The 11,603-nt window shown below is 35.8% G+C and overlaps 1 protein-coding gene across 1 annotated transcript; it reads left to right on the top strand.

The window, feature by feature from the left end:
* Positions 1-212: 212 nt before the first annotated feature.
* LOC122591668 lies at positions 213-11,391 on the top strand. Its single transcript, XM_043763922.1, has 14 exons — positions 213-323; positions 1,519-2,058; positions 2,144-3,334; positions 3,414-3,741; positions 3,865-4,120; positions 4,219-4,435; positions 4,523-4,875; positions 5,125-5,622; positions 5,711-6,887; positions 7,297-7,650; positions 7,737-7,974; positions 8,220-10,585; positions 10,745-10,860; positions 11,002-11,391. Exons 1-14 carry the CDS (start codon positions 213-215, stop codon positions 11,222-11,224), a joined length of 7,968 nt encoding a protein of 2,655 aa, XP_043619857.1. The 3' UTR covers positions 11,225-11,391.
* The last annotated feature ends 212 nt before the right edge of the window (positions 11,392-11,603 follow it).

Here is an 11,603-nt window from a genome sequence, read left to right as displayed (position 1 = left end):
CGTGTTGCCTACTCATAATATACTGTCAGCTCACTCTCACTCTCTCTCTCACTACTGCTCCATGAGCTTTTTCTCTGCAACCAACAAAACAAAAACCCCCTTTCAAATTTTCAATTTAATTTTTTCATCTCATAAAACAAAACAAAAGAAAACCCTATTTTTCTCATACATTTTGCTGAAATAATAATAATAATAATAATAGCAATATAATGATGGAAGCTGAAGGAGAAGGAAGGGGTAAGAAGAAAAAAGAAGAGTTTTTAGATATAATATTTTCATGGTCTCTTGATGACATTCTCAACCAAGATCTTTACAAATCCCAGGTATGTGTGTGAGATTATCATCTCCTCTTCTTCTTCTCTTTTTTTTTTTTTTTTTTTTTTTTTCGTATATAAATAATGGAGGCTTTCCGTACGTGTTTATAGTTTGTGGGTTATTTGTTGAGTTTTTTTTTTTCCCCATGTTGGGATTTATGCATGTGAGAATATTTTGCGGGTTTGTTGGGGTTATTTATTTATTTCCATAAGGTTTTGTTGTATGTGTGATGACATATGTAGGTTGTGTGTTCGAATCCTATTATGATAATTTTTGTTGTTATTTTACTTTTTGTTTGAGTTTGTGACGTTTATGATAATTTGTATAGGTTGTGTGTTCGAATCCTGTTATGATAATTTTTGTTGTTATTTTTGGGGGAAAATGAAATAATTTATATATATAGGTTTTGTGTGATGGGTAACACTCCGGTGAGAACAGTTTTAAAATAAGAACGGTGAGAACACCTTAAAAATATCATTTTGATGCATTAAAAGTCCATAAAACTAACATATTGCATAACTAATTATCATTATTTAAATGTTTAACAACACATTCATTCATCAAAATCGAAATAATCATGTTTTTGGTTTTATGCATCCATCTTGGATGCATATTCATCAAAATGATGCATCCAACAAAAAACATGATTTTTTCGATTTTGATGAATCAATGTGTTGTTAAACACTTAAATAATGATAATTTGTTATGCAATATATCAGTTTTATGGACTTTTAATGCATCAAAATGATGATTTTAAGTTGTTCTCACTGTTCTTATTTTAAAACTGTTCTTATTTGATTGTCCCCCTTGTGTGATTATCTAGTTTTTGTTTGAGTTTGTGACGTTTAATTAGTGTGACTTCATCTAGGTTTTTTCCTGGAATGGTGCAGCCAGACCATTGGTTCTGGGCCTCCGACCGGGTCGGGGATATTTGTTGTGGGTAACCCTGGCGGAGTTTCAAATTTCCTAAACTGGGATTTAATTGTTGGCCGTTCAAAAAGAAAAAAAGTTTGTGTAAATATTTTTGGGGTCAAAGTATTAACTATTTGACGTCAAAGTCAACATTGCTGCTTTATATTTGGACAGGGATGTTTATGATTATGTGGAAATCGATAATTGTATAAGCATAATCGCTACTTGACCTGCTCGAGACTTTATCTCTAGTACATGAATTTTTTTGATGGATTGATTCATTATTGGCAGGTGGATAAAATACCACTTACTTTTGATTCGGAACAACAGTATTTCAGTTCTTTTGTTAATCCTTTGCTTGAGGAAACACGTGCTGAACTAGCTTCCTCTTTGGAGATCATACATAGATATCCATCTGCTCGCGTTTTCTCTATTCACGAGGCCAGGCACGATGGAAAAGCTGTGTATGATGTTAAAGTTGGTCCCTGGAGAAACAGATCTTTTGAATGTGGCAAACCGCCTTACCAGACGTTACCTGGTGATCTTCTCATTTTCATGAATGGAAAAGCAGAAACTGTTTCTGATTTGCAACGAATAGGAAGAACATGGGCTTTTTCGTTAGTTAGCAAAATCACAGAGAGTGATAATGAAGATGATTCTGAAGCTACACCATCACGATTTACAGTTAAAGCCTCACAACCTCTTAAATTCCAAGATGGGATGTTTGTCGTTTTCCTAAAAAATATTAAAATCCAGACCAGGATTTGGGATTCTTTGCACATGAATGGAAATTTAAACATCATTAAAGCGGTTCTTGGCCCTGATTCTATGGTAAGTTGCTGCATGGAAAATTCGTTTCTGCTAGTAATAATATAATTATTACTGTATTTATTAATACTTTATATGTTGTCTACAGGTTAAGGAGACTTGCAATGCTTGTTCTTTTGATTTCAATAGTCTTTATTCTCAAAATAAAAATGTATTGGATAAGCTTAACGAATCACAAAGAGCAGCAGTTATGGTCTCTCTTGTTAAAACAGAATGTTGTCACCATTCGTATGTGGAACAAATACGGGGACCACCTGGAACAGGAAAAACAACAACAGTTAGTGTTTTGCTATTAATTCTCATGCAAATGAATCGTAGGACTCTTACTTGTGCTCCAACAAACGTTGCTCTATTACAACTAGCTTCAAGAGTGCTAAGTTTAGTTAAGGAATCATTTAAAACTACAACTGCAAATGGTGATTCCTTTTGTTCTTTCGGAGACATTCTTTTATTTGGCAGCGAGGAGCAGTTAAAAGTTGGTGTGGAGATGGAAAATATATATTTGGAGCATCGGGTCGAAAGGCTTACAGAGTGCCTTGGGTCTTCGACTGGTTGGAAGCATTGCATCAGGTCTATGAATGATTTACTTGAAAATTGTGTGTCTCAGTATTATGTCTTTCTAGAAAATCAGTTGTTCAAAGAAACCCAAATGGCAAATGAAAATCATAATCAAAGTGAAAGTGAAAGTAAAACTAACAAGCTGCAAGTGAAATCATTCCTTGAGTTTCTGCAAGATCGATTTAGTTCTTCTGTAATGACACTTAGAAGATGCATTCTTACATTCTTGACTCATGTCCCAATAAGTTTCATGAAGGAATACATTTTTTATAGCATGATACATCTTTTGGATAACTTGAGTTCATTTGAATCATTCTTGTTTGAAGAAAATTTGGTTTCAGAAGAACTCGAGCACCTCTTCACATCTAAACCGTTTCCTAATGAGTCGGAGGATATGTCGTCGATTAATTCTGTAAGAGCCGTGTCTATATTCGTTCTAAGAAGTTTGCGGATATCCCTTGAAAAACTAGGTCTTCCAGATGATGTAAGAAGACATGTAATAGAGGACTTCTGTTTCGAAAGAGCTTCTCTAGTATTTTGCACAACATCGAATTCCTACAAGCTGCATATGGTTGCAATGAAGCCTTTGAACATTTTGGTCATAGATGAAGCTGCACAGTTAAAGGAGGCGGAGTCCACTATTCCTCTTCAGCTTCCTGGGATGAAGCATGCTATTCTCATTGGAGATGAGTGTCAATTACCTGCAATGGTTACAAGCAATGTATGTTTTTAACGATTTTTCTACCAACTATTGTTTTACTTTGTCTTCTCATTTAATCTTATTGAATGGTTATGGGCAGGTATGTTTTGAATCTGGCTTTGGACGAAGCTTATTTGAGAGACTGAGTTTTGTAGGCCATTCTCGGTATCTACTAAACGTTCAGTATCGAATGCATCCTTCCATCAGTTTCTTCCCTAATTGGAGGTTCTATCAAAATCAGATCCTTGATGCAGAAAATGTGTTATGTGAAAGTTGTGAAAAGCAATATCTCCCAGGACCAATGTTTGGTTCATATTCATTTATAAATATTGTTGGAGGAAGAGAAGAAAAGGATGATAATGGACAGAGCAAAACAAATATGGTTGAGGTGGCTATCGTGATTAAGATACTACAAAATCTCTATAAAGGTGCGGAAATTGTTGTAACATTAGAACCATAAGTTACTTCTTCAAATCATTTAAAGTTTATATACCTTTTTCTATTATTTATTTTCCAGTATACATATAATCTCTCTTCTTCGATATTTGTAGCATGGAAAGACTCGAAGAAGAATCTTACTGTAGGTGTTGTGTCTCCTTATGCTGCCCAAGTTGCTATGATTCAAGAAAAACTTGCTCACAAGTATGAGAAACTTGATGGATTTTTAGTAAAAGTGAAATCCATTGACGACTACCAGGGTGGGGAAGAAGATATTATTATTTTATCAACGGTCAGATCTAATAGCCGTGGATCTGTTGGAGTCATGTATTGTCCACAAACGGCTAATTTTGTCCTCACCAGAGCAAGGTATGGAAATTCTTTAAGATGCCGGAAATATTCATTTTCCCTTCAGTTTAAAAGCTATGTCTGACGATGTGTATGTGATGTCTTCAATATTTGTCCAGACATTGTCTATGGATATTGGGAAACGAAAGAACTCTGACTAGGAGCAAATCTGTATGGGAAGAATTGGTTTATGATGCAAGAAATCGCCATTGTTTGTTTGATGCTGATTCTGATGAATGCTTAAAGATGACAGTTATAAAAACAAAGAAAGAGCTAGAGCAATTCGATGATCTAGTTAACGAAAATAGTATCCTTCTTAAACATGCAAAATGGAAGGTATTTGTTAATAAACAATTCACCGAAATATGTTAATATGCAATATTCTACTATTGTTCATCATTTTGTTGCTCGTCATACCATTAGGTCCTGTTCAGCGACGACTTCAGAAGATCATTTGGAAAGCTGACTACTGCTCGATCAAAGAAGCTTGTTTTAAATCTTTTATTGAGACTCTCTGGTGGCTGGCGGCCCAAAAACCGGAGTGTAGACTTGCATTGTGTAAAATCCTCACATATTTTGAAACAGTTTAAGGTTGCAGGGTTATATGTTATGTGCACAATTGACGTCATTATGGAATTCAATTATGTACAAGTTTTGAAGGTTTGGGATGTATTACCTTTTGAAGAGATTCCAAAACTCACAAAGCGTCTTGAGAACATATTTTCTGCATACACGGATGATTATATTAATCGTTGTACTGAAAAATGCGTGGAGGGGTAAGCTCATTTTTGAATGGGTCATTATGGTTTTCCTTTCTCAAACTGGTCATGTAAAAGAAACTAGTTTGAAGGGAAACTAGTCGAATGGGTTGGAAGTCGCCCCAAAGTTTTATTTAATGATGAAAACAACTTTTTTAAGTTTTCTATACAACAATTCATTTATTACAATAATAATACGAGTAACTTGTTTATGATATCTAAATTTTAACTTAGACAGAAATTTGATGTTTTTTTTATGCTGTTCAGGAATTTGGAAGTTCCTAAGAGCTGGATGGCATCTGAAGAAGTTATACGATTTTGTTTTGTAAGGAATCCTGAACCAAGATCTTGTGATGGTAAAAGCCATGTTGAAAACTCAAAAGTGAATGAAAGCTTGTTGCTTATGAAGTTCTACCCCTTGTCAGATGGAGTGGTGAAACATTTGCTGTCTGATAAAGAACAACTTGATCTACCCATGCAAGTCAGTGATGAACAAATGGAAATTATTTTATTTTCCAAAAGTTCTTTTATAATTGGGCGTTCAGGAACCGGAAAAACCACTATATTGACTATGAAGTTGTTCCAAAATGAAGAGTCTTTTTATGTTGCTTCTGATGGGATTTCTGAAGGGGGGAGGAACTGTATCAGTGATTCAGAAGTTGATGAATCTAAAGGCAGAAAACCAAGTGTTCTCCGACAACTTTTTGTGACTGTTAGCCCAAATTTGTGTCATTTTGTGAAGCAACACGTTTCCCACCTTACAAGGTGCACACATACTTGTTTCTTTATCTCTTTTCTTTTTTTGTTGCATTCGTTCTGTTTTCTGACTTTAAGTTTTTGTTGTGTTTGACAGTATTTCATGTAATGGAAATACATCATTAGAGGTCAATCTTGATGATCCCGACTTGATATCAGATTTCAGTGATATCGCAGACACATTTATTGACATTCCAGTGAAAAATTACCCCCTTTTTATAACATTTCATAAATTTCTAATGATGTTGGATGGCACATTGGGGAATTCTTTCTTTGAAAGGTTTCCAAAGACAAGAGAAGCTTCTCATGGTAACCATACAAGTTCAAGATCCGTTGCATTGCAAACTTTTTTAAGATTAAGGGAGGTTACATATGACAGATTTTGTACACTTTACTGGCCTCACTTTAACTCAAGTCTAACGAAGAAACTTGATCCCTCTAGAGTGTTCACAGAAATTATATCTCACATAAAAGGAGGCTTGCATGCAGGGGAATGCAGTGACGGAAAACTAACTTATGAGGGTTACTGTTTATTGGCTGAAAGTCGTTCGTCCACTTTAACAAAACAGAAAAGGGAAAGTATTTACTACCTTTATCAAGCATATGAGAAGATGAAAAGTGAGCGAGGTGAATTTGATTTGGCTGATTTAGTGTGTGACCTCCATCAACGACTTACAAATGGACGTTATGAAGGCGACATTATTGATTTTGTGTATATTGATGAAGTTCAAGATCTTAGTATGAGGCAGATTTCCCTTTTCAAATATATATGCCAAAATATCGACGAGGGCTTTATTTTTGCGGGTGACACTGCACAAACCATTGCCAGAGGGATTGATTTTAGATTCCAGGATATACGTTCTCTGTTCTATAAAGAGTTTTTAACTGAGAGAGTAACTGGAAAACAAGAAAAAGCTCTTGTATCTGAGGTTTTCCAACTAAAACAGAACTTTCGAACTCATGCCGGTGTCCTTGAGTTAGCCCAGAGTGTTATTGACATTCTTTACTGTTACTTTGTTCACGCAATTGATATTTTGGAGCCCGAGACTAGTCTTATATCTGGTGAAGCACCTGTTTTGCTCGAGTCTAGTGATAATGAAAATGCAATTGTGACGATCTTTGGGGGCAGTGGAAGTGGTGGAGAAATAGTCAGCTTTGGGGCGGATCAAGTGATATTGGTGTGTGATGATTGTGTTAAGATTGAGATTTCGGAATATGTTGGAAAGAATGCACTTGTTCTCACCATACTGGAGTGTAAAGGCCTTGAATTTCAGGTTTGCCTTCTTTTGTTAAGGTGCCAAATAGGCGTGTTAGTTATAGAACTGGGTTAATTTTGGCTTCTTTTACTTTATACAACACTTTCTTGTACCTTTAAGTTATATATGTGTAATTTTGTACTGATATAATTAGAGATACTATATTACTGAGTTGTCAAATACTAAAAAAACTGTTATGATAAAATAATGATGCTATAACTTGTAAGAACCTTATGATATGTTCTGCTTTCGGCTACTTTTGAATCATTTCATTATAAAAAAGTGTTTATCCATCCATTTGATTTGTTTGAGGTAAAATATAACACGAATCAACCAAATTCCAGATAATGGGTCAAAATGGTACCTCTATTTTTTATGATTTTAAAGTGCTTCTGCTTATTGATTTTTGATTTGCCATGACATTTAGGATGTATTGTTGTACAACTTTTTTGGGACATCCCCATTGAAAGACCAATGGAGAGTAATATATGGCTACATGAAGGAGCGGGATTGGCTTGATGAGAATCTTCCTCAGTCTTTCCCGACATTCAGTGAGGCAAGACATAGCGTCTTGTGCTCTGAATTGAAACAGTTATATGTGGCTATAACTCGAACGAGGCAAAGACTGTGGGTATGTGAGAATAAAGAGGAGCTTTCCAAGCCAATATTTGACTATTGGAAAAGGAGGGGACTTGCTCAAATAAGAAAACTAGATGATTCAGTGGCACAGGCAATGCGAGTCTCAAGCAGCCCTCAAGAATGGCGAGAGCGTGGTAAAAAGGTCAAATTTGATTTTTTACTGCCATAGTTCTTTTATCATTTATAATATACTTACCTTGTTTGACATGCTTTCCTGTTGTATTTCAGCTTTTTTATGAGAACAACTTTGTGATGGCAACCATGTGCTTTGAAAGAGCTGGTGACACAATGTGGGAGAAATTGGCCAAGGCTTCTGGTCTCAGAGCATCTGCTGATCAGATGAGGGGAAAGAATCCTGAAGCTTATTTGTGCTATCTCAGAGAAGCAACAGAATTGTTTGAGTCAATTGGGAAATTCGAGTCTGCCGCTTCATGTTATTGTGATTTGGAGGAGTATGAAAGAGCTGGTAACTTTTTTTTTCAATATAACCACTTGATCTGTGAAAAATCATCTTGCACATTTGTATGCATTTAAAATAGAGTTCAACCAATTTGACCAGTTGTGAATTTAGCTAAACCTTTTGGCTGACACTTTTGAAATCAAGTCCAACCTAAAGCAATCGATTTGTAAAGACCACCTGTAGGATAAGCGCTTGACTTGGTTTAATCAATATTTGAATTGTAATATCATTGAATGCTTTTTTACATGCAGGGAAAGCTTACTTATATAAGTGCCGAAAAACTAATACAGCAGCAGAGTGTTTCACCCTGGCAGGATGCTATAGCGATGCTGCTGAAGCCTATGCCAAAGGAGATCAGGTCTCCAACTGTTTATCAGTTTGCATAAAAGGGAAACTTTTTGATAAGGGGTTGCAGTATATAGAGTACTGGAACAAGCACTTAACCGTTAGAACGAAAGAAATAGAACAAACTGAACAAAGATTTTTGGAGAGTTGTGCTCTTGACTGCTATGAACATAAAGATCTTAAATCTATGATGAAATTTGTAAGAGCCTTTTGCTCCATGGAGTCTAAGCATGTATTCTTGAGGTCTTTAGGCTGCCTTGATGACCTTTTATCTTTAGAGGAAGAATCAGGCCATTTTCTTGATGCTGTTGAGCTGGCTAGGTCTTTGGGTTATGTTCTAAAAGAGGCTGATTTGTTAGAGAAGGCTGGACATTGTAGGGAGGCTGCGCTTCTCTTACTTTGGTATGTGTGTTTTAGCTCGTTATGGGAAAACGGAGGTAGAGGTTGGCCATTGAAGCAGTTTAGTAAGAAGGAAGATCTTTGTGAGAAAGCAAGGTCGCTTGCAAAATTGACCTCTGATCATTTCTTTGATTTTGTTTGTAACGAGCTTGAGGTACTCTCTGACCAGCATAGTAGTTTGCCCGAGCTCATGAAAGTTTTACTCACTTCCCAGAAAAATAAGAGTCTAAGAGGAGAAATCTTATCCGTAAGGAAAATCTTGGATTCTCATTTTCATATACATTTCTCGAAGTACTTTTGGGAGGATGATTTACCTTCTGATTTTACTGAGCATTGTGAGAACAGAATCTTTCAGAGCTGTGTTTCTGTTAGAACTCTAGTTTTTTATTGGAATCGGTGGAAGGCAAATGTCATGATTATCTTTCAGAGCATCAAATGTCTTGTAAATGAAGAGCCCAATAAACACGAGGAACTTGCTGATTTTAGTATAAGTTATTTTGGAGTGAGGAAACAGTGTGTAAATGGAAACATGGTTTACCTTTTAGTCAACAAGGATGGTGATTGGATAAGAACTGCGGGTAATAACAGTCTTCATTGTGAAGGAGAGCTTATATTTATGAATATAAGTCAGTTGGTGTGTGCCATTAGATCTTACTGGCAGTCAGAATTACTTTCTGTGGGTATGAAAGTACTTTTAAAGCTAGAAAGTCTCTACAAGTCAAAGTCAAATGGTTCAGCATTTCATCAAAGCACGTCTCTCGTACACATTTTTGAGGTTTCCAAGTTTCTTTTGGACTGCCAGTGTCTTAACCTCGCTTCTTCTGACAAAAAGAAACTGCAGAGTTACCTTGGAATCTCTGCACGATACTTTGATCATGTATTTCCATTAGACTGGCGAAGATCAGTCTGTGAGGATATGGTTTCTTTAAGGTTGACTGATCTATCACTCAACTTGCTTGATGAGATTATTCTTCAAAATGTGAACAACAACGGTAATATCTCCTATTGGACAATCGGGAGAGTGATGATGGTATGTCTTTGTTCCAGAAAATCTGTTACACTTAATGAGATGATTATGAAGGGGCTTCAGTGGGCTCCCAAATGGACGTCAGCTGCAGAAGTCTGGAATTCTGAGGTGAGAGACATGGCATTTTTTCCAATGTTTAAGAGTGCTTTGATAGATACTTTTTGGTCAGGCCGGGTGCGTGTTGGCTGCATATCACCTCATTGTTTTGTGTATCTTTTGGATCGGGTGTTTTTTGTGGAGTCGTATTTTTATAAAACCCTTTTCACTAAGAAGTCTTCTTTTGTTGGTTGGTTCACTCATCTTCACCCAACAGATAAACCGGTACTCCCTGCTGTATTTCTAAGGTTTAATGTTAAGTCTTATCTTGAAATTATCGAAGAGATTCTTTCCAATAAAGAGGATACTGAATCTTGGATTCAAAGATCAAACATGGAGGTCTCTTATTACTACCCTCTTTTAGTGTTGCAACTGGTGATGATGGTTACTTTAGCTTGTCTGCAAGAGCCCTCTTTTTCTGAAAAGTTATTTAATCTGCTCACGGGAAGCGACAACATTGCTAGTTTGCTTCCAGAGAAGTTTGTGGACCACCTTTTATGCAAAAAGAAGGGTGACGACTGGGACCTATGTCCACAAATGGTTGCAGAAGCATTTATTAGCGTAGAAGATCCTCTCTTGATTGTGAGTACAGAAAAGCCGCATTCAGAATTCAATGCTCCCGATGCTATATTTGTAGACCTTGAGAAATCCAAACAGGAGATAGCTAGTGCATTGTTCCCTGGGAAAGCTGTAGTTATTTCTCAATTTCCTTCAAACATTGAGGAACATGTGCCGCTTCGTGAATCCGAGGTATTGCAAACATTCTGAATAGCTGTTGTAGAAATTAATAAATCTATAAAAGCTACTAAATCCCTATCCTGATATATATAATATATATTGTGAATGTTGTTAGTTTTATTATTGTTCATCTGACTTTGATGCCTTTTGGTTATCTTTTTTTTTTTTCAGGAAAAGTGTGCAAAGGATGACAATAAGAAATTACTTTTCAGCTTTTTAGAACAATTGCAACCACCCTCTGCAGTTGAGGAGGTAAAGAGGATTATTTCTTCTGCGCTTGAAAAGAGGTTAGCAATTAGCATTAAACAGTTGCGCTCAGTTCGTTCTGTGTTATATTCAACTTATATATATATTTGGAAAATCGAATATGCATATGTTCATTTAAATTCCATCTAAGGATCATTTGGTTGTTTGGCTATCATTTTCAGTGAAGCCAAGGGTGGTAAAAAGAAGGCTGTGCAAGCGATGGCTAAGAGGGGAGCAGGGAAGGAGCAAGCGAAGAGACTGATGGATGATGCATTCGTGGAAGATGTATGTAAGAAGTTCTTGGAGGAAGGGAGCAGCAGCAAGACAAGCGAGGCTGACGAGAATGCTAAAAGGAAAGGGAAGGGAAAGAGCAAGAACAAAAAGGGTAAAAAGAAGAAGAGTTGACTAGCTAGGTGAATCAGATGTAGTAGTGTTGATTTTATTGTTAAAAGATGATACCAAAACCAACCGAACACCATTTTGACTCGACTAAAAAGTGAATGCTGGTGCTCTAGACTTCGGATATATCTATTCTATTCTATTAATAAATTTAGATTATAATTTTTTGAAAATTATACCACCACCTTTTAATTTAATTATGACATTATCGTAATTTTTTATTTAAAATTCAAAATAATAATTTTTTAAATATGTATCATTAATATAGATTTTTATTAAATGTCCATATAAATATTATATTTAAGATTTTAATCACCCTATTTTTTTTTTATAATAGACAAAAAATATGGTGTTTTTTTTTCCAGATATCGTTTTTGTTTTTGCC

The sequence above is a fragment of the Erigeron canadensis genome, chromosome 1 (genome assembly GCF_010389155.1).
Source record: "Erigeron canadensis isolate Cc75 chromosome 1, C_canadensis_v1, whole genome shotgun sequence".
Taxonomy (NCBI): domain Eukaryota; kingdom Viridiplantae; phylum Streptophyta; class Magnoliopsida; order Asterales; family Asteraceae; genus Erigeron; species Erigeron canadensis.
Note: the sequence above shows the minus strand (reverse complement) of the source record. Positions and strands in the feature narration are given on the sequence as shown.

Excerpts from the sequence above, each read along its gene's own strand:
- LOC122591668 (XM_043763922.1), top strand. The coding sequence starts at position 213 with ATGGAAGCTGAAGGAGAAGGAAGGGGTAAGAAGAAAAAAGAAGAGTTT. Across the intron at positions 324-1,518 it reads AAGATCTTTACAAATCCCAG|GTGGATAAAATACCACTTAC; the intron begins GTATGTGTGTGA and ends CATTATTGGCAG. Across the intron at positions 10,586-10,744 it reads TGCCGCTTCGTGAATCCGAG|GAAAAGTGTGCAAAGGATGA; the intron begins GTATTGCAAACA and ends TTTTTTTTTCAG.